Here is a 24,318-nt window from a genome sequence, read left to right on the forward strand (position 1 = left end):
CACAACTACTGAGCCTGCGCGTCTGGAGCGTGTGCTCTACAACAAGAGAGGCCGCGACAGTGAGAGGCCCACGCACCGCGATGAATAGTGGCCCCCACTTGCCGCAACTAAAGCCCTCACACAGAAACGAAGACCCAACACAGCCAAAAATAAAAATAATTAATTAATTAATTTAAAAAAAAAACACTACTCAAGGGGACTTCCCTGGTGGTCCAGTGGTTAAGATTTCACCTTCCAATGCAGGGGGTGCTGGTTCGATCCCTGGTCGGGGAGCTAAGATCCCACATGCCTCGCGGCCAAAAAACCAAAACATAAAACAGAAGCAACATTGTAACAAGTGTAATAAAGATTTTTAAAATGGTCCACATCAAAAAAAATCTTAAAAAAAAAACCTACTGAAGCATGAAAAAGACAGTAACAAACATGAAACTATACTGGAGCCATTTCCAATAAAATTAGGGAGAAGACAGGAATTCCCACTATTACCTCTATTTGTCAACATGCATTCAGAGGTTTAAATTAATGCAACAACTCAAGAAAACAAAATAATCATTACAAATCTTGAAAAGAAGAGCCTAACTTGTCTTTATTTGTAGATGATAAAATAACCATAGTATTTGCTAAAAATAACATGAGAATTAACTAAGAAGTTTGGTAGGGTGGCTAAATAAAAACATATTCAAAGGCAAGTTCTTCTTTATCCAGAAATATCTAATTAAAAACTTAAATGGGGGCTTCCCTGGTGGCACAGTGGTTGAGAGTCCGCCTGCCGATGCAGGGAACGTGGGTTCGTGCCCTGGTCCAGGAAGATCCCACATGCCGCAGAGCGGCTAGGCCCGCGAGCCATGGCCGCTGGCTCTGAGCGTCCGGAGCCTGTGCTCCGCAATGGGAGAGGCCACAACAGTGAGAGGCCCACGTACCGCAAAAAAGAAAAAAAAAACAAAACTTAAATGGGATTTTTCAAAAATTACAAAATACTTATCAAAAAATTTAATAAGGAAGTGCAGAGTCTAAGTGTGTGTGTGGGGAAACACCCTACAGTATCTTATTAAAAGTCATAAAATTAGACCAGAATTTTAGAAAGAAAAAAATTAGAGAGGAAGGTTAAAGGAATTCTTAATTCACAGATATCACCAAAAAAATAATGATACCTAGTATCTATATAGCTTCTAGACATCACTCAAATAATCGCTAGTATTTATACAGCTCATAGAAATCATTCCACTACAATAATAGCTAATATCTGCAAGTTTCAGCACTGTTCTAAATGCTTTAATGTACTCATTTAATCCTTATAACAACCCTAGAGGAAAGTACAGTTATTTATTTGAACATTATAGATTAGGATGTTTCCAAGGACACAGGTTCCAAAATCTTTGTTTTTGACTATTATACTCTTCTGCCGCTCAAGCCTCTTTCTCTAATTTTACACACACATCTAGCAAGCTTGGTTATCAAGTCTTCCAGAATGCAACAGATTAAAGAGCTAATTAGAAGCCGTAAAAGCACTCTGGGTAACACTTTACCACCTAACACAAAAAAGGACAAGCAGTGGGTGTAAACACCACGCACCACACGAGCATCACGTGCGACCAGAGAGCCCTGTGAGTCCCACGGGGTCTTACTCTATCAGCACTGCACAATGAAACAACTGCTATTCTTCTTTTTTCTTATCCTTTTTTTTAAACATCTTTATTGGAGTATAATTGCTTTACAATGGTGTGTTAGTTTCTGCTGTACAACAAAGTGAATCAGCTATATGTATACATATATCCTCATATCCCCTCCGTCTTGCATCTCCCTCCCACCCTCTCTATCCCACCCCTCTAGGTGGTCACAAAGCACCGAGCTGATCTCCCTGTGTTATGTGGCTGCTTCCCACTAGCTATCGATTTTACATTTGGTAGTGTATATATGTCAATGCCACTCTCTCACTTAGTCCCACCTCCTAGAGAAATGGAAATAAAAACAAAAATAAACAAATGGGACCTAATGAAACTTAAAAGCTTTTGCACAGCAAAGGAAACCATAAGCAAGACGAAAAGACAACTCTCAGAATGGGAGAAAATATTTGCAAACGAAGCAACTGACAAAGGATTAATCTCCAAAATACACTGCAGCTCATGCAGTTCAATATCAAAAAAAAACACGACTGCTATTCTTAAGAGTACACAGCATCATAAGAAGGTAACTTTATGCCTGACATACTTTTTAAAGATACCTAAGTACACATCCCATTTTAAAATAAATCTATCCAAAAATCTTTAAAATGTAAAAAGTATTGGTGCTTGAAGTGGCTGTCCTAAACACTTAACTGTATAGAACTCATCCATCATGGGTTCTGACATTTTATTATTTTTTTTAAATAAAATATAATATCTTCAATTCACCATTGCTGTATCTTCAATTCACCATTGCTGTCTGTGATCCAGTTTCTATGCACTGAGTTGGGAAGGAATCTGTCAAACACACTGATACCTTACAGATGCTTCTTGGATGATTACAGAATAGTCACAGACAAATGGTAGTAAACGTGTTCCCTGGACCCTCCAAGCTCTCCTTTCACACCGTTACAAACAGTCAGAGAAGCACAAGGATGTCCCTTACCGTTCCCCTGTGTATCCGGGACTGCAGTGACATTGGCCCGTGGTGGCATCACATGTCCCTCCATTGTGGCACTGACATTCTTGTGAACAGTTCTTTCCAAAGCGACCCTCGGGGCAAGGCTGACCACACACTGTGCCCTGCATTCAAAGAGACTTGGGAAATTAGATGGGCCTCCAGCCAGGGAAGGGCCAAAGGAGAAGGGAGAAAAGAGGGGAAACAAAAAAGGAGGAGGGATATAGGAACAGGGCTGCAAGAAGATTAGATAAAGGAGATTTTAGAACACAGACACTCTGTTCATCATCTCGAAAGTGTTAGAAATTCTAAATTGACTTCTTTGCTTAGTAAGCCTTAATCTCAAGATATACTCATAGGTGGCAGAATAGTAATCTTAAGAAATACCTATATTAAAAAAATAAAGTTACATCAAATTATTATGGAAACCTAAGGAATTTACAAATCCTCCTAAGTATTCTTCCTTGTGCCTTACATGTACAGTAAGTCAACAATACTTATTGAGCATCCATTACATAAATGACAACATCTGGCCCAAATGGAATATCCAAATGCTTCACCATATGTTCTAGAGAAAATAAACTTCATCACTGGTTTTATTTCTTATAAGGAAGCATAAGAAAAGACTGACATTTTTTGTACCTGAATTAATGATAACGTTGCCTAAGAAATACTTCAGCAGAAATGAACCTATACATTTTATTTCAGAAGAAAATACACTTTTATTTTCAGCAGGTTCAACAAACGTTGTTGGGCCAAGATCAATAGGAAAGCCTATCTCCTGGGGAGAAAAATCGAGAGAGTAACTTGGACACATCTCCTCACCCTAGAGGCTGTCTGTCTTGTCAGATACTGTCATATTTATTCCAGTACTATGTGGAGAAGCATAAGATACTTTGCCAATAAGTCAATGAAATATTCTACTACTTTCTACTTCACTCGTCTACATAACTTGGGCTTGTAGCTTATCATCTATTTACTGGAGTTACTGTTTCAGCAAACAACATATCCCAAGTAACAGGAATTTTTACAATGTTTTTAAATGTTGGAAGCTGTTGCTTTGTCCTCCTTCTCTATAAAAAAGACAGACTGTGGGCACCCTGATATTGGAGGCTAGCGAACACCAGATGGTTTTGTAAATGTTTATTCTGGGTAGTGTAAGAAAATACATTTCCTCTAACTCCTGGCTATCTACAAAGGCAGTTGGTGTGCTAATTAAGTCTCCTCTGGTGGTTTCTAGTTATCTACCAATGAGGAAAGTTCTTCCAGAATCTTGGAACTGAAAAAGCCTTCGAGAGGTGATTCAAATCAATACTTAACTGAGAATCATCTATGTGCCAGGCATCGTACTAAGCTCTGAGAATCAAAGATAAAGTCACAACCTTTAATTAGCTCACAACACGGTGAGGGGGAAAGATGTAAAAATAGCTCTGACCCCTCCATTCTAGCACAACATATTAACATGACTAAAGTAATAACACGCCTAGGGTTAATCCATGATAAGCAGGGGTTCTGGTGAAAATTCTCACTCTCTCAGGGACTAACTACTCACATTTTGTAATGGTCCCACATAAGCTTCAGAGATGCTGTTGAAATATTATTTATAAATAAGGATTAATGTCCTACTTAAAGCTATTTGCTCACATTATTCTTATTAGTTGAAATACATACATGTGTATGTGTGATAGGAATATATATTCATCATGAAAAGTACCTAGGATGATTGCACAAAGAAAATGTTGTAAAGAGAAGTGTAAGTTGGAAGCTCAGCTATGCACATAAAAAAATGACATGAAACATTCAGTAAGAAACATCTATCAAGGTAGGAGCCCCAGAGTATTGGGGAGGCTCCACTGGGCTGATGGAGAGGGCCATCTGCCCACCTACTGGGACTCACGGTCCAAGCTTGTGGTTACCACTATCCCACATCATGACCACCCCAACCCAGAAGAAGAACAAAGCTTCAATCTCAAGATGAGGCAACTCTACAGACAATGTCTACACAAAAATCCTAGGAGTAACATGCCTATAGCTCCTCATTCAAAGAACACAGAGCTCCCTGGACACTCTGCTATCCCAGCAAAATTCATCCCTTGCCAAGGACCAAGCAATGACCAGTGTTGGCAAAAGGTTGAATACAAGAAATAAAAGAAGAGAAGGAGTCAAAGATAATTCGGCATTTCTACCTGGGGCAACTAAAAAAGAAGTGTTGGTTTTAATGAGGATAAAAAAGGTAAAAAAGGAATTGCGGTACAACAAAGGATTAGGGGTACAACAAATTTGGTTCTATGACCACTGACTTTGACGGGCCTGCTTCCAGCTCAGTAGTACTTCAATAGCTCCCCTGTTCACCTCACCATGAGGCATCAATAAAAGGCACCCTTGCACTGACTGCATTGCTGCATAGAGTTTCCCCAGGCTCTGCTTCCTTGTCTTGCCCACTTACCATTTCCAGCTCTTGCCTTGGTTCTGATATTTCTTTTCCACTTGTCCCAGTGGTCTTAACATCTTGAACTCAACCTTACTTCCCGTGATTCTCACCAGGAAGTGGACTCCAGGTCTCCTTTGCTCCATGCCTACAACAAGGGCAATCCCAAACCAGTCCCATCCCATGTCTGGCTCCTAAGGCAGACACATCAAATACACATCTGTGGTCAAGTGAGGGAAAGTCAAGGTTTGGGAAAATCAGCAGATGATTGTTAAAGCCATGGATCCTAATGAGCTTTCCAGAAAAGACTTATAGTGACAAAAGAGAAAGATAAGACTGGAACCAAGGAAATACTGTAAGAAAGCAGTATGTAAAAGAAGGAGGATTAGGAAAAGAGATTTTTAGTAAGAGAGGTAGGACAGAGGATTATCAAAAACTGGAGGGAAAAGAGATTAGGAAAGGGAGTCAAAAGCTTTGGAGAAGTGAAGTGGAATGAGAAGAGAGGAGTTGCTACTGGATTTGGCAATTAAGTCACTTGAACCCCTGCAAGAACAGCTTCACTACAGTTCATGGAGATGGAAGGTAATCATCAAGTAAATTGTTCTTTTATTTTCTGTATGTTAACGAAGGAAACAGACATTGGTCATTCACTCTTCTGCCTTCAAGAAGACTTATACACAAACCGACTTAGAGAAATACGAAACAATGTTATTTCCTGATTTCAGAGTAATCTACTTAGTAAACCAGCTTTGACATTTTTTATTCCACATAACATTAAGCCTGTGAGACACTACATAAAGAGTAATGAGAAGGCCACGCACCACAACGAAGAGTAGCCCCCGCTTGCCACAACTAGCGAAAGCCTGCACACAGCAACAAAGACCCAACGCAGCCAAAAAGAGTAAATGAATAAATAATAAAAATAAATTAATTATTAAAAAAAAGACAGAGTATCACAGTCAAAGTCTGGGAAGTGTGGTGAGATATAGCTTCCTCCTAAAGTATCATACTATAACCTCTGAGAAGTTCTGCAATACTTGGAAGCTTTCCTCAATGTGTCTCCAGATTCATAAGACTGAATAACTTTTTCACATAACACTTAACCTGTTGAGAATAATGTTCCCAAGAATATTAATGATCCGTAGAGCATAATTATGAAAATGCTTATTTAAATAGTTGCAGGGTTTGACAGCTCTTGCTGTCATGTGTAAGGCAAGATATTTCCCTTTTATATCCTGAGGGGAAATGCAGAACACATGGCCTACTATCTTTTCCATGAGGACCCTTAGTACACTTCAAGTTCAGGATTTAATCACCTTCTGCCTTCTCTGGACTGAAAAATTCCAGCTTTGAAATGATCAGGTATTTCCAATTTTGGAATCTTTAACCATCAATGTAACTTTCTTTTGTATCAAAGTCCTCCACATGCGTTTTCACTTGAGTATCCTGGAACAGGGTGCTTTGGAAGGGTGGAAGTGAGCTTACCAGCCAGCCAGAAGGACACGAGCATTCTCCAGTGACGTGATGACATACACCTCCATTTTGGCAGGGGCATCTCTGCTCACACTGTGGCCCGTGCTTGCCAGGGGGACAAAGATCCTCACAGCTGAGGGATTAACATGTGACAAAGGACACCATGATTTACCCAACCACACAACCCTTAGGTTCACAGACACAGCAGCACCCACAGCCCTAAAATAGACCAGATTTCTCTGTCCAGTATTGTTCGTTTCATTAACATCAAGGGAATCAATCATATTGGCTGGAAGGGTCTTTGAGGGGTCACCTAGTCCTTCCCTTTGTTTGGGGATATCTTCTGAGTGATTAGCTTTTTTGATTGGGGGGGTGGGGGATGATGCCAGGCTTGTGGGATCTTAGTTCCCTGACCAGGGATTGAACACAGGCCCTCGGCAGTAAGAGCATGGAGTCCTAACCACTGGACCACCAAGGAATTCCCATGTTTTGGGATATTTTCTAATGAAACCATTTCAATTTGAGGAGAATCTGTCCTATCAGAGAGCACCAAGGATGACTCTCGTGGGCCACACGCTCCCTGGTGACAGGTGCTTTCCATGTAACTTTTATAAAGCTCATGGGTTACACTGGAAGTCTATTTGGTGTGTTTGTTCTAACCTCAAAGGAGACTGAAACGTCTACACATCACCCCATCAGTGTACAAAATCTTCATAACCAATTTTCAGCATTCTCTTCTTCAGAATGACAAGCCCCATCCCATATTGTATGAATACACCTTCTTCCCTAAGCCTTTAATTGTCTTTTTTACTCTCCTGTAAAATTGCTGCAAGTTTCCCAAAGCCCTATGCAACTGTGGCCTTGATAAAAACCCATAAAAGCAATATTAACAATTAAATAGTCTGAGATGATCATCCATGCTTCTGAAAATCAGGGCTTTCTTGGCTAATGCAATTCTTTCCTTGGCTCTACTTGTATAGCCCTAACACTGTCAGCAGGAAGTAGTTACCGAGTCAGCCACATTTTTTTCAAGTTCTAATTCTGTGACTTACAAGTGTAATTTTCTCATTAAGGGAAGAAAATTGTTTTATCTCCTACTTTTTTTTTTGGCAAATTCTGCCTCTTAGTCTGTTTGCTAATACAAGCAAACCGCAGAATGCCTTTCCCACAAAATAAAGTAGTAGAGATTAAGTAACTGCTTTAGTGTTCCCCAGAAAGAATTAAACTATCTGTGTGCACATATCCTGCACAGATGTGATATATGTACTTACGTATTCACAAAGCAACATACATATCTATGGGCATTAAATAACCCAGCTAACCTTTCATCATGGACTATTTCTGACATCTTTCACCTTCCTTCTTCTCTAAGGCACTGAACCCACCCCGCTTTATCCAGCTAATTAACAGAGCAGAACAACGTGGATCATTAACAGCCGGCTGTGTAATGAATGCAATTGAGGGAGTATCAAAGTGGAACCCAAATCTGCCCCAACAACCCCCAATACTGCCATTCAGCACAGCATCCTGGCCCTCTCTGCCTCTGCTCTGCCAAAAGAAGGCATGGAAGCTGGCTCTGAGGCTCTGGCTGGGCTCTGATGCTCTACAGCAAACAGCATCTGGGCCTGGGGTCCTATTCCCTCAGTAACTCTTCAGGCAGCAATAGAAACAGAAGCGCAGGAATATACCAGCAGCATGAACAGAGAGGGTGGGTGGGCTCTGCTATGCTGCTCAGCAGCAAGTCACTTACAAGGCTCCAGTGTAGCCGGGTGGGCAGCGGCACTCCCCCGTGACGTGATCGCAGGTAGCTCCGTTCTGGCACTGGCATCTCTGGTGACAGTCGTTACCATACGTGCCCTGCTCACAGCGCTCCTCGCAGCGCCAGCCCCGGAAGCCCGCAGCGCAGTGGCAAGCCCCCGTGATGGGGTTGCACAGAGCCCCGTTTTTGCACTGGCACCGGCTGCTGCAGTGAGGCCCCCAGTGATCACCATCGCAGGCTGAGGTTGGGGAAAGAAACAGTGGAGGGCATCAGAGTACAGGTGTGGGTAATGGCAAGCTCTTTAGAAGCAGCTTTCCTCTCCCTTTGGAGAGAGTGGATTGATGATCCCTTCATCACCATTCCTCAACAGAGCAGCAGGGCTCGGGCACACATCCGTGGCAATATTTCACTGGTGCTCCGCAGTGGACCACTTCCTATCACTCCGCTGCTAAAGCATTGCTATACTGTTCAACTCCATGCCTGTGCTCAGCCTATTCCCTGCACCTGGAATGTTGCGTTTGATGTGGCCAGAGTCGTTGGCTAGGGGAGGGTGTGAGCAGTTGTAGGGAGAGAGGAGGCTGGCTAGGCAGATGGGAATGGTCAGCTTATGCAGGGGTTTTTATGCACACCAAGAAGTTTGGATTGCATCTGGTGGACAAGGGATTGGTAGTAAAGGATTTTAAGCACTGAGGGACAATGGAGATTTGCCTTCTAGTAAGATCAGCTGGCTACAGCATGAGGAGGGCAGGAAGCAGCTGACAAGGAGAGGCGGGAGTTGGGGCAAGAAGCATAGTACTCAGGGGATCAGTGAGGGGGCCTTGCCTCAGGCAATGATGAGAGGGACAAAGAGGCAAGCCACAGGCAGTCCACTGAGGAGTGGGCTGGCCTTGCTACAGGTACGCGCCGAGCTCTCGAAAAGGAAACTGCTGCTGTGCTTTCAAAGTAATCAATCAAAATACATGTGATTGGGAGGTAACCAGAAAAGGTAGGGAAAAAATTGACTAAATGTTTAACGTCACTGACTTTAAAATACAACAAACCTGAAACTGATATGGACAGCAAATAAAAAGATAAGAGGTACATGAAACCAGGTAATACAAAGGCAGAAAAAAGCATTTAAAAGACATATTTTGTTTTTAACAGCTTTATTGGAGTATAATTGCTTTACAATGGTGTGTTAGTTTCTGCTTTATAACAAAGTGAATCAGCTATGCATATACATATATCCCCATATCTCCTCCCTCTTGCATCTCCCTCCCACCCTCCCTATCCCACCCCTCTAGGTGGTCACAAAGCACAGAGCTGATCTCCCTGTGTTATGCAGCTGCTTCCCACTAGCTATCTATTTTACATTTGGTAGTGTATATATGTCCATGCCACTCTCTCACTTCGTCCCAGCTTACCCTTCCCCCTCCCCGTGTCCTCAAGTCCATTCTCTATGTCTGTGTCTTTATTCCTGTCCTGCCCCAGGTTCTTCAGAACCATATTTTTTTTTAGATTCCATATATATGTGTTAGCATATGGTATTTGTTTTTCTCTTTCTGACTTACTTCACTCTGTATGACGGACTCTAGGTCCATCCACCTCACTACAAATAACTCAATTTTGTTTCTTTTATGGCTGAGTAATATTCCATTGTATATATGTGCCACATCTTCTTTATCCATTCATCTGTTGATGGACACTTAGGTTGCTTCCATGCCCTGGCTATTGTAAATAGAGCTGCAATGAACATTGTGGTACATGACTCTGAATTATGGTTTCCTGAGGGTATATGCCCAGTAGTGGGATTGCTGGGTCATATGGTAGTTCTTTTTTTAGTTATTTAAGGAACCTCCATACTGTTCTCCATAGTGGCTGTATCAATTTACATTCCCACCAACAGTGCAAGAGGGTTCCCTTTTCTCCACACCCTCTCCAGCATTTAATGTTTGTAGAGTTTTTTGATGATGGCCATTCTGACTGGTGTGAGGTGATATCTCATTGTAGTTTTGATCTGCGCTTCTCTAATAATTAGTGATGTTGAGCATCCTTTCATGTGTTTGTTGGCAATCTGTATATCTTCTTTGGAGAAATGTGTATTTAGGTCTTCTGCCCGTGTTTGGATTGGGTTGTTTGTTTTTTTTGATATTGAGCTGCATGAGCTGCTTGTAAATTTTGGAGATTAATCCTTTGTCAGCTGCTTCATTTGCAAATATTTTCTCCCATTCTGAGGTTTGTCTTTTTGTCTTGTTTATGGTTTCCTTTTCTGTGCAAAGCTTTTAAGTTTCATTAGGTCCCATTTGTTTGTTTTTATTTCCATTTCTCTAGGAGGTGGGTCAAAAAGGATCTTGCTGTGATTTATGTCATAGAATGTTCTGCCTATGTCTCCCTCTCAGAGTTTTAGAGTGTCTGGCCTTACATTTAGGTCTTTAATCCATTTTGAGTTTATTTTTGTGTATGGTGTTAGGGAGTGTTCTAATTTCATCCTTTTACATGTGGCCACCCAGTTTTCCCAACACCACTTATTGAAGAGGCTGTCTTTTCTCCATTGTATATTCTTGCCTCCTTTATCAAAAATAAGGTGTCCATAGGTGCATTGGTTTATCTCTGGGCTTTCAATCCTATTCCATTGATCTATATTTCTGTTTTTGTGCCAGTACCATACTGTTTTGATAGTTTTGTAGTATAGTGTGAAGTCCAGGAGCCTGATTCCTCCGGCTCCATTTTTCTTTCTCAAGATTGCTTTGGCTATTCAGGATCTTTTGTGTTTCCATACAAATTGTGAAATTTTTTGTTCTAGTTCTATGAAAAATGCCAGTGGTAGTTTCATAGGGATTGCATTGAATTTGTAGATTGCTTTGGGTAGTATAGTCATTTTCACAATGTTGATTCTTCCAATCCAAGAACATTCTTCCAATCCAATGTTGATTCTTCCAATCCAAGAACATTCTTCCAATCTCCACCTGTTTGTATCGTCTTTAATTTCTTACATCAGTGTCTTATAGTTTTCTGCATTCAGGTATTTTGTCTCCTTAGGTAGGTTTATTCCTAGGTATTTTATTCTTTTTGTTGCAATGGTAAATGGGAGTGTTCCCTTAATTTCTCTTTCACATTTTTCATCATTAGTGTATAGGAATGCAGGAGATTTCTGTGCATTAATTTTGTATCCTGCTACTTTACCAGATTCATTGATTAGCTCTAGTAGTTTTCTGGTAGCATCTTTAGGATTCTGTATGTATAGTATCATATCATCTGCAAAGAGTGACAGCTTTACTTCTTCTTTTCCGATTTGGATTCCTTTTATTTCTTCTTCTTCTCTAATTGCTGTGGCTAAAACTTCCAAAACTATGTTGAATAATAGTGGTGAGAGTGGACAACCTTGTCTTGCTCCTGATCTTAGAGGAAATGGTTTCAGTTTTTCACCATTGAGAACGATGTTGGCTGTGGGCTTGTCATATATGGCCTTTATTATGTTGAGGTAAGTTCCCTCTATGCCTACTTTTGGGAGGGTTTTTATCATAAATTGGTGTTGAATTTTGTCTAAAGCTTTTTCTGCATCTATTGAGATGACCATATGGTTTTTGTTCTTCGATTTGTTAATACGGTGTGTCACATTGATTGATTTGCATATATTGAAGAATCCTTGCGTTCCTGGGATAAACCCCACTTGATCATGGTGTATGATCCTTTTAATGTGTTGTTGGATTCTGTTTGCTACTGTTTTGTTGAGGATTTTTGCATCTATGTTCATCAGTGATATTGGACTGTAGTTTTCTTTCTTTTTGACATCTTTGTCTGGTTTTGGTATCAGGGTGATGGTGGCCTCGCAGAATGAGTTTGGGAGTGTTCCTCCCTCTGTTATATTTTGGAAGAATTTGAGAAGGATAGGTATTAGCTCTTCTCTAAATGTTTGATAGAATTCACCTGTGAAGCCATCTGGTCCTGGGCTAAAAGTCAGATTTTAAAATGCAGTTCCAAAGGAAAGGAAGAATGGCCATGATTCAAGTCAATGAGCAGGAAAAAGAGAGCAGAGAAGGAAAAAACCTCAATTGCAAACATTCTAAAATTTATGAAGGGTGACAATAAGCAAAGCCTACTCTCAATATGCATTTCCTAGGCAGCGGTGCATTTATTAATTAGACGCTATAAAAGTCACTAGGGAGGAAGCACCCTGCCTAGAGCTCCTAGGATAAATTGCTTTTATGATAAAAAGAAAGTTTCATTTCATAAAACTTTTGTAACGTCAACAGATCTGGAATAAACTATTGAAAAAAACAAAACTAGGCACACAGCAAACAACTTATTAGACTATTAGACGTGCAGGATTTATCTTACATTATTAGAACCTACCTTTCATTTCATAATTTCAAAAGGTTTAAATGAATAATTCTGTTTTTAATCAGTATGGCTTTGGTCTCATTAGTACTTTAATAAACATACTTTCACACAATTAAAAGCAGTGGAAGAGAATTATCGAACCTAAAGCAGATCAAGAAAGCAATTACTGAAGAACTCACAATATTCTTTCACAAAATAAGATTAAGTGGTAGTTCCAAGATGATATTTCAGCCTAATTGTTATTCATATGAGTAGCATCTTTTATTGCCTATGGATATGGCCAAAGTTGTGTTTTTTTTTCAATTTTAATTCTTTCAATCTAAGATTTATTCTTAAAAAAAAAAAAATTACATGGTATGTTCCTTTAAGACCTCTCAGCTATCCCAGTTGGAGAAGAATCTGTCCTGTTTTGAAGGTCCCCCAAGGTAAATTACATAGTCCTTTGTAACTTGTTCCCTGGTTCATCAATCCTAAGAGTACGGAAAATCTTCATTCCATGTAATCCAAATCCATTATCCTATAACTTGATCCCCCCCTCCTCTTAACAGCATAGTCAATCCTGTACATCACTGTTCCCTATATTGTAAATGATTTTATTCCTTAAACATGAATACATCCTTGACACTGCTCTTTGTTATACTAAATACTACAACCTCAATACTTTTATGTAGTTTTTAAAAGTTTACTCAATTTCACTCATTTTCTTTGCTGAATCCTCTCCAGAATGTCCACATCCCTCTCAACTTCCAGGAGCCTCAGGTGCTAAATTAAAGATCCATTATTCCTTACGTATAATGGGGGATTAATTGATTGACGCAGAACAACAATGTAGGTAATAAAATTACCTTGATAAGGATATCAAGATCATGTCAAAAGCATTAAAAAAAAAACATCACGATGACTTAGAGTTCTTTTCCCTCACTGTGATATTGGGGTAAGAGGGGGCTGGAGCACATATGTTTTATAGAATATATTTTACAACAAGAGGAGAGTGGTAGGAAGAATTTAAGCATTGAGGGGATAGAACTGGTCTTTCCTCTCCTTCATAACCCATTTATTTGTACATCCCATTCAACAGCTTCTCTCCCAGCAGAGCAGTCAGGCACAGACCAGTTCTATTTTCTCGGGATTAGATAAAAACAAAACCAAAAAAAACCCTTAAGATATTTCCTCATGGTAGAAACAAGTTTATAGCAGACATTGATAACTATCAGCATTAAAGAAAGGGTTTCAGGCTTTTAAAGAAATATTATCGTGCCGACATGGTTAATTTCCTGCCTATATCTAACCACTGTGGCATGCTTTGAAGTGACAGCTTCTCCCCTTGGGGTTTTATTTCTCTAAAAAGCCACTGATACATGGGCCTCACAATGTGAATACTAAGCACCAACATGGACTCTACTGGGAAGAAAATCCACATACAGAAGTCTACAGACAAATAGACAGGAAGTAGGACAAGTAAGATACAGAAGCCTGGCTTGAATGTAGCCATCAATGTGATACAGATACAGAATACAGAAGCCTGGCTTGAATGTAGCCATCAATGTGACTTCCTTTCCTTTCTTCATTTGTCATATTTAACCGCTTCAACATACCCACTTTTAAATGTATACTAGTGAGTTACACAGTTTATCGCACAAAAGCCAGCTTTCTTCCCTGATTACTACAAATACAAGAGTATGTTGACTGTCTAGCACAAGAGGGAGAATTTGTTCCTTATGTTTAGTGCCAAGCTTGGCCAATTATCCTGAATTCAAGTACTGTATTTAGAAAGACAGTTTGGAGAGAGTCTGAACTCAAATCATCTGACATTTTTTAGTTAACACCTCACTCAAATTTCAAGGGGCAAGTATTTCACTCCTCAAGAAAAAGGGACTGGGTTGTCTCCCACAGACAACTTTTTTAAAAAATGTAATATGTATAACTGAATCACTGTGCTGTACAGCAGAAATTAACACAACATTGTAAATCAACTATACTTCAATAAAATAAAAATATTTTTAATGTAGTTAACATGGAAATAACTTGAATATCCTAATAGGAAAAGGTAAATGAACAAAATTTTGTTTCAGATTAAATTGAAAAGAACCCAGATGCTAATAAGGAAGCGATGCCTCCTTTTCAGCTTCTGGTTTCAGTTCTTATTGTGCGAACAGCTAGAAATGGGCTATCAGATGCCATGTGCCCAGAATCATGCAGATGTTTCAGGAGACAGCTTAACGAGGGTCTCAGCACAGACAGCTTGCTCTAAGAAGCTCTCATAATAAGTTGGAAATAAAAGGGATTTTAAACTACTGTGTAATGTCAGGAGTATACAGACCATGCTACAGCTCTTAGGGACAGCTTAGCAGAGCACTGACTCCTCTCAAGACAATGGACTCACCCTGGAGCTCTAATGGCTGTAACTTCCAATGACATCTTATGACAGGTTATGTTCAGGGGCTGGGGGCTGAAATTCACTCAAGTGATATCTCTTAAGTACCTGCCTTGTGCCAGCCATGGTACCAGGCCTTGACTTCAAACAAGAACAGTAAAGCTCATGCTTCTACAAGCTTATAGTTTAATGGCAAGGTGTCAAGTTACTAGGCAAGAGAATAACCTGTGACAGGTAGTGAGGTAAGGATATGGACTGGGTACAACGGAAAGCACAGGGATGACACTTAACCAATGTTGGTGAGTCGGGAAAGCCTTCCCTGGTAAAATGATGTCTAAGCGAAGACCTAAAGGCAGAGGGTGCCATATTTAAGTAAAGGGCAGAGGATTTGTACATGGGAAAAAGGGGCACTGCAAGGAGAGGGAGGTTGCAGGGGGAGTTACATTCAGAAAAATGATACATGCAGTGGCCAAAAGCCTTTTACATGACAAACATCCATGAATGCCCGCTTGGGCTTCTACACTATTGTATCATGGCCACTGTCATCTTTCTTAGCTGTGTGCACAACAAAAAGAAGTATAGAAATAAGCAGAGAAGAAGAGATATTAGACATGTCCTCTCCCTCCATCCGTCCTCCCCAGCCTGCCAAGCTCAGCTCAGAAACCTCTGTGCTTCAGGTACATTTTACAACCCAATCTGAGATGCTCTCTGAAAAAGGCAATATATATTTTCCATGACACTCACTTTGCACTTAGATCGCAGTTTTTATATATGTTTGCCTCGTCTCATATCTCTCAAATAAAACTGAATTTCATAGGTGTTAAGACACACGGACACCCTTCAAGATCTTAGCAGTTATCAACAGAAGGTTTCATACAGTCATGTCCTGGCAGTCACCTGGCTGACAATGATGGTGAGAGGCATTCTTATTCAGAGATATTAAGCTGTGAAAAACTGTGCAACTGAGTCATGAAGTAGTGTAATAATAATGAGGAGACTGATACTTACAGTGAGGATGATTATCTCTCCCTTTTTTGGGAAAATCAGCATGCTTATGCACTATTATGGGATAGCAGATACCACATCTAGTTTAGACATTAGTCTGGGAAAGTGTATCAAAAGCCCTTTACTCATAAATTCATCTTTGGGGATTTTTCTAAGAGAAACAAACATAAGTGTGTAAAGACAATTAGTAATACTTACATTGTGCCCACAGACGTTGTTCTAAGCACCTGAAATAGATGAATGACCACAGTGTCCCTATGAAGCAGGGACTACAGTTACCCCTATTTTATAGAAGAAGAAACTGAGATCCAGGTGACGTGCTTAAAGTTACACAGGCAAAGAGGGGTGAAGAACAGACCTCCCATCTTCAGTTTGGATTCTAAACCACTCTATTCTACCCCTGCCCAAGCTTTAAGGATGCTTATAACAGCACTGTTTATAACAACAAAAAAATTAGAAACAACCTAATTTTCTAGCACTGGTGAAAGGACTGGTGAAAAAAATGTTGGTATAATCATACAATGGAATACCACGCATCAATTAAAAGTGATATTATAGAAGAATATTTAATGAACTTGAAAGATGTTTACAATATTGTAACTGTAAAAAGTAGATTAAAAATATGTAGCAAATGATCCAATTTTAGCAACAGATTAGAATAAACTAGATGAAATTGTCATTAACTTAGGTCAAAAATGGCTTAATATCAGCAACTGTATATGGTTGAACCTAATATGTGGGGAAGGGAGGAGAAGAGGGAGAATGAGAAAGACACAGAGACAGAGAGACAGATATTGAAACACTCTGTGGGCCAATGGGACCACTGGGTAACTCTGGGTCTTAAGACTGTGCGTGATTTTTTTTTTATTCATTTAGATTAACTAGATTTTCTAAATTTTCTGCAATTGAATGTATCCTTTTGGCAGGAGGAGAAAAGCAAGCAAAAATTTACATTTTTAAATAGTTCAATCTGCTGAGCATTTATACTGTGCTATGTTCTGTGCTCCATGCTTTACACACCTCTCTCCAGTCCTCACAGCACTGACAAGGTGGGTGTCATTATCACCTTCAGCACATGGAGGATATTTAGGATGAAAACATGTAGGTAAAATGTCCAAAAACACCAGACTGTGGTGTCAGTACTTAAACCCAAGGTTGTCTGCAAACAAAAGTCCAAGCACTTTTCACAAGTCCATTCTGCTCCTGAAGTAGTGAAATCACGTATTTTGGTTAAACATAATATCCCACAATTATGTTTTTCATCTAATATGATCCATTAAGGCGGAGCAGCCAACGATAAGACCTTTCACTGAGCGAGCCTATGGGGTCAGCCAGTGACTCAATATTCAGGGGCACTGAAAATAGGAAATTACCTCAGTAGTGAGAACATAGGGCGTTTCTCAAAGAGAAAATAAAATTAAGGAGATGGTTAAATCTGAAGAGCTTCTGTAAGTTGAAAATGATTCTATGCAAACAGAAAGGGCAGTGAACTCACTGTGAAAACAGTACTGATGCTATTAGCTGGCCTGCTAAGGAGTACTCTAACCTGAAAACTAGGCCTGTATAGTACCTGACACATGGCTGGCTCTCAAGATACATTTGGTGAGTGAATGAAAGTGATTGTACATGCAGAGCAGGATAACTAACTTGGACAAGCAGAGAAACCTTAAAACCATCATCACAATGCTAGGTACATCCTCCTCTCCTAATTCACTTCAAGTAGTCCAGTTTTCCACGCAAAGGACAGGGAGAGAGAGAATAGGTTCCAAGATACACTGAGTTTTGAACCTGTGTCAGCATTATGCAGCTACTTTATTTTAACCTCACAATAACGCGATAAGATGGGTACAATTACTCCAACATTTCATGTGAAAAATGGACTCAGATGATAATTTGCTCAGTCACTTAGCATTCAGGTGGCAAAAGCAAGGGTTCCACCCAAGCCCATCAATGCTTCCATATCTGTGCTCTTCCACACACCCTGTGGACCATCCCAAGTGAGCAATGCTCATCAATTACTGGATCTGATATCAGTGCTCATTGCTGGCCTGCTTTTCAAAGGGGAACCTTCTAGGACAAAAGTGTCACAGATATTTGAGAAGTAATACTTGTTTGCCTAAAATGAGAGTTCCCAGGCTTCAAAGTGTTAGTAGCAGGTTCATCAGAATGGTTTGATAAGAAATGTTCCAACATGTCCATAGCCATGCATGTATTGACAAAAACAAGGCATTAGGAAAAATCTTTGAACAAATGAGAGATGGTTTAGTAAATCTCTTGTTTTTGTGTAGACCAAGAATAAAGAAAGGAGAACAATCAGAGATGCAGAGAAATGCCAAATGGACAGATACTCCAGAGGAAAGAACAAGGGCACATGAATACATTGTCTCATCCAAAGGACTCCCTCAGCAGAAAAAAAAAAAAAAAAGGATGAAATCATTTTTCCCTTAGAGAAAGAAGTGATGGTTACCATCAAATTCACCTTGTTACAAAATTCATCAATCACTAGCTGGCTCAAGAAATGGGTACAATCACTTAGCATTAGACAGGCCTGGACCTTAGCAGGAACACTGCAACTTCATAGGAATGGAAACTTGAGCAAGTCCCTGACCTTTATTACACTTAATTTTCTTTTGGTAAAATGGGGATGGTGAAATGTACTAATTACATCAAAAGTACTTGTTGCTATGTGTGACACAGCACAGATCTGGTAGCAGCAGAAATTTTATTCCGTGGTTGGCACAGTGGAGCATCCCACCCCTAGAAAAACATCCTCCAGCTGTATATGAGGCTGGAATAACAGGCCTGTCAGTGGTTTTCATTATTTGTTTGTCTTGCATGAATCATTCATGCCAAAAAGGACAACTTGGTTCTCACAATGTGACTTCCAAAAACAAATTGCCCAGTAACTCCATAAAGTAAAAACAAGCCCTGGTGTATCACCCTTTTCATCCATTTTTATAAAGCCAATTGGAAAAAGCTCAGACCTGGGATGAAAACCAGCGTTAATTTACATCCTATTCTTAATTGTCAATTAAAAACTGGATTTAGAAATTGCTCACTTGCTGACGATTAACGTGTTCAGAGGTGTAGGCTCATACATGGAGCCCAGAAATATAACAGAGAAACTTAGAAACAAACGTGAACTTCTTAATAATCCTCCCCTTAGCATAAAGAAGTAGATGGTCATAAATAAAATCTAAAGAATCCTGCCATATTAGAAGGCATCAATTCCAGGACTTGATTTTTCCCCAGCTTATCTACACCCACCAAGACCACAGAAACAGCCTTGAAACACAGTTTGAAGTATAAGATGCTTTTTTTAAAGCAATTGGTTCTGAATTATAGCGAAAAACAAAAGGGCCCAATTCTGTGTGCTTGTGTTTGGTATAAAGAAACCTTTAGATGAACTGAATAGTCCGTTTTTTTTGTTTTTGTTTTACCTTGGTTTAACACCTCTGGGATCGAAGAGGTAAAACTGTAGAACTATATGGGTTTCAAGAACTTTGTGGATACATCTCTACCAGATACTTACAACGGGATAGTGTGTTGAATCTTGGAACTCATGTTTATTATAGGGAAAGTGCCATCAGTTTATAATACATAACTACCCTCACCAGGGTTGCTGTTTAAAGTAACTAAGACTGTAAGTGCCCTTAACATCTAAATGTCAAGCATCTATTAGGTTACATCAGTCAGCTATACGGACTTAAAAATATATTTTTACATGGAGTTTCACCGTGATGTTCTCCATTGACTTTAAATATAGGAAAATCTGTGATTATGAGAGAATTTAATAGGAAAGAAAATTCAGCCCTTCATATTCTCATATATAGACAAAGCACAAATAAGTCACTTTCAAGAAAATATCTCTACAGAGTGCTGTGGGTTTCAAAAGAGACCAAAATAATTTTCTGCTGTCTCAAAGGATAGAAAAACATGATTCTTCCTGAAATATACACACTTTCTTCCCAAGCCTTGGTTCCCTCAGGGCCTTTTATCTCCCTGTGATTTCATTCCTTGTGCCTCAGGCTAACAAGGCTATGGTGTGTCATTCCCTTTGTTAATGTAGAAGAAAAGATCCTCATTCAAAACATCAAGTGCTTTAAAAATAAAACAAGTTTGTAAAGCTTCTCCATCCATGAAGAAGAACAATAAAAATGTATTTTCCAGATCCTCTGAAAGCACTAAAACCTCATGTCCTTCACATGTCAAAAAGCCGGCTGGAGAGCTGACAGAGTGCCAGCAGTCACTATGGACAACCACCCAGTGCCGTTTATATTAATATTATTCAGTGGCCGAGAGAGAGAACCTTTATTCTTCTTTAAAAAATGTTTATTAAATGAATTTTCGAAGCATGAACTGTCATTTTATAACATCAGTGCATGCTTATCCCAAATTATGAACCAGAAAAAAGGGTGTGAAATGTTTATTCTTTAATGTTTCTAAATATGAATGTTGATGTCTCTCAACGAGAGCATATTGATGACTCTATTCACAGTGGAGGGAAATCTCAAGGATATAAATTGTAGGCTGGGATTAAGTAAGGGATTTGGGGGGATTACATTTATTCACTGAAGTCAAAAGAAAAACAACGACCTTGGGAGCCATTATGGGATATCCTGCTTTATAAAGCCTTGCCATATTTTTGCTCTTTTGCCCATTTATTCTTCCATTAAAAATGTACAAAGCAGCTTCTATGGTTACTAAGTTCTGTTTGTTGAGTACTTACTATTGCTCCTCCCTAAGACCTGTCCTATAGCTAAGATTTCTTTGTCTACTGGAAGAGACTGGCCAACAGTGAGACTCATCAGAAAAGAATGTGCTAAGTCTTGCAGTGCACAGAACACTCAAACACAGAGGACTTGCACCCACTGCGCCTCTGGGCAGAGGAGAGCAGGGAGGGGAGAAGGCTTCCAGAAGAGGTGGGCTGGAGGTGAGCACTGAAGGATACATACTCAGGACCACCACTGTGCAAGTACTTATTATCTTCATCCTGGATGTGAGAGGCCAAAAGGCGGAAGCCTTAAATGATTTGCTTAAAACCCAACAGTAAGGAAAATCAGGTCTCAAACCCTCAGTGCTAACAGGATGGTCTGAAAAATTTAAGTTTTCTTGAGTAAAAAAAAAAATTTAACCACAGAAGACAAGTACTACTATAGCAAAGCCCCACGTTCTCACAACCTAGAATTAACTGTTGTGACCATTACATCACATTTGCTTCATCATTTAATGCAAGAAATAACACATTACAGTTAAAGTCCCTTTTATCTCCTTTGTACCTTGTTTTCAGTTCTTTCCTACTCCTTCCTCAATGGGAACCACTGTCATGATTTTTTAAAACAATAAATAAATTTATTTATTTATTTTGGGCTGTGCTGGGTCTTTGTTGCTGTGCGTGGGCTTTCTGTAGTTGCGGTGAGTGGGGGCTACCCTTTGTTGTAGTGTGTGGGCTTCTCATTGCAGTGGCTTCTCTTTGTTGCAGAGCACTGGCTCTAGGCACGTGAGCTTCAGTAGTTGTGGCTCGTGGGCTCTAGAGCTCAGGCTCAGTAGTTGTGGCACACGGGCTTAGTTGTCCCGCGGCATGTGGGATCTTCCCGGACTAGGGCTCAAACCCGTGTCCCCTGCATTGGCAGGCGGATTCTTAACCACTGTGGCACCAGGGAAGTCCCCGCTGTCATGATTTTAATGTGTATCATTCTAGTCTGCTTGTGTGTCCAAAAATTATATATTGCATGAATTAATATATTATTAATATATTAATAATAATATATTGCATAACTTTTATGAATTTATTAGTTTTCTATTAAAATGTTTATATCACTGTGTATCTTGTTTTCACCCAATGTTACGATATTGAGATCCACTAATGTTGACACATCTTTTAATGCAGTGTATTACTACATAGAAATTTATAGGAATGAATGGCTACACAGCATTACACTGTATTAACAACCTCCAATAAATCTATCTTTTCTCATATTCAAGGCCATTTTTACTTGTCTCCAAATTTTCACTGTTACAAAGATGCAAAGACTATATCCCCTATACATGTATGCAAAGGTTTCTCCAAGGTATACAGACAGATGATAAAGAAGTCAAAGTAAAATTACCTAATCCTATGGTGTACACAAATCAACATATTATTCTAGAGGCAGCCAAACTGCTCTCCAAAGTTACTCTGCCAACTTACCCTCCTGAGAGCAGTGTGTGCAAGCTTCCTTTCACATCTTCATTAACACTTGATATTGTCAGACTTCTAGACGTTTGCCAGTCAGATGGTGAAAAATGACATCATGTTCCTTCATTATGCACTTCCTCAGTTATTACAAAGATAAATATTCTCATATGCTTATTAGCCAATCAGGTTTCCTTGCCTTGAATTACTTTATTGTATCCTTTGCCTAATCTAAAGTTGAGGGGTTTTTTTTCCTTATTGATTTGTGGGAGTTCTTAACATATCCTATATACTAATCATTTGTTTTTGTTTGTTTTTTTGTTATTTTGGCGGTACGCGGGCCTCTCACTGTTGTGGCCTCTCCCGTTGCGGTGCACAGGCTCCGGACGCGCAGGCTCAGCGGCCATGGCTCACGGGCCCAGCCGCTCCGCGGCATGTGGGATCTTCCCAGACCGGGGCACAAACCCGTGTCCCCTGCATCGGCAGGCGGACTCTCAACCACTGCGCCACCAGGGAAGCCCTAATCATTTGTTTTATACGTTGCAGAAATCTTTCTCCATTCTCTTCTTTCTCTTTTAACTTTGCTTATGGTGTCTTAAAGAACTGTTTAACTTTGATGCAGTCTAATTATTCTAAGAACTAATTTACAGCATGGATAAATCTGGTTTGTGTAATACTAATTTTACAATATGAGGCTATTTTTATTTGTAAGGATAAAGGGGCTTTTCTTTAATACATGAAAAAAATTCACGGCTATATACTAATATCAAGTTCAAATCAGTTCCATTAAAATTTAAACTTTCTTTGGAAGTTACTTCCATTCACTTTGTGCAAGAGTAGTGAGTAGTAAAACCATTAGGTTTTCACAGAATTTTAAGACACCATTTATGGCCCAGAGGCAGGGCACTTATAACCTCTATTACTTACCCTATTGAAACAGTCTTTATAAGTAGTATAAATGTTACTGTTTTATTACTTTCTACACTTTATTAATTTATACATGTCAAACATGATTACTTTGCTCTAACATATATGTACAAATATTCAAACTTTTTAAAGTCTACTTGGTTGTCAATGAATTAGAAGATATTTTGACCAAAGAAGGAAAAAACAGTTTTTTTCTTATCTGCCCTGAGGAAGTTTTCAAGTATTTAAAAAACATTCTTTGACACAATCACAAACAATAAGAAATTTGATATAGTCATGAAAGATACCGGACTATATATTAAACCAGAGCACTTAATTTTAGCCAATTAACAGCATAACCTTATGAGAGGAAATGTACATGGCTTTACTAAAATCAGGTATTAGTCTCCCTGATTTTACAGGTAAGGTAAAACCTTTCCTCTTTTGACGGTGAGGAGCTGTCTTACTACACAACTTCTTCAAAGTTTATGGAACTGACACCTAGTTCATCTTGCCTGGCTTCTACAATCTCACTGCAGCTGTTAGTTTATGGGAATTCACCAAGGATGAATGAGCCTGCATTGCACACAGCCAAAGTGGAGCCTGAGCTCCCTTAAGGCCACTGAAGGAAGGACTTCAGGTCATGCCCTTTCTCTAGAAGACCTTTGACCACGTCCTCCTTGACTTCTCCAGACGCTTTGCCTATATATTTGTAGATGGACTTCCAATCCCTCTATTAAACTGAAAGCATTTGAAAGAAGAGGCAGGGTCTTTCATCTCTCATATCTCATGTTTATATCCATTACTGCTCCTGGAACATTTATGCCTTCATTCCTTCCTTCCACAAGTATTTATTGAGAATCACTGGGTGCCCAGCACTGTGCTAGACATTAGGTGAATAAATTAGCTAGGCAGCAGTGAATAAAACAGACAAAATTCACGTGTCTATGGGCCTTCTATCCTGGAGGGGAATACAGACAAAAAAAACAAAACCAAACAAACAAACAAAAAAACAAATGAAGTATTTTCAAATAGTGCCATAAAAAAGTGTTAAAAAGACGACATAATAGATAGTTATGGGAGAATATTCTTTATGTAGTCAGGGAAAGCCTCTCCTGGTGGTGACACATAGATTGAAAGTTCGTTGACCTAAACTAGAAGCCAGCCACATAAAGTTCCAGGGAGGAGAGTATTCTAGGCGGAGGAAATATCAAGTGCAGAGGCAGAAATGAAGCTACTGTGTTCCAAGAAAGGTAGGC

At 39.5% G+C, this 24,318-nt stretch overlaps 1 protein-coding gene across 1 annotated transcript in view; it reads right to left on the reverse strand.

Annotated features, from left to right (window-relative positions):
- Positions 1–24,318, reverse strand: part of MEGF10 (multiple EGF like domains 10) — a 366,625-nt gene that overhangs the window by 51,169 nt on the left and 291,138 nt on the right. The window contains exons 8-10 of the mRNA XM_027098843.1: positions 8,271–8,517; positions 6,533–6,653; positions 2,608–2,744 (exon numbers count right to left, since the gene is read on the reverse strand). Coding sequence (XP_026954644.1) covers positions 2,608–2,744; positions 6,533–6,653; positions 8,271–8,517 — 505 coding nt within the window. The remainder of the gene's footprint in view (positions 1–2,607; positions 2,745–6,532; positions 6,654–8,270; positions 8,518–24,318) is intronic.

Source organism: Aethalodelphis obliquidens, unplaced genomic scaffold (assembly GCF_003676395.1).
Source record: "Aethalodelphis obliquidens isolate GAN/ISIS:26980383/991018 unplaced genomic scaffold, ASM367639v1 scaffold4, whole genome shotgun sequence".
Taxonomy (NCBI): domain Eukaryota; kingdom Metazoa; phylum Chordata; class Mammalia; order Artiodactyla; family Delphinidae; genus Aethalodelphis; species Aethalodelphis obliquidens.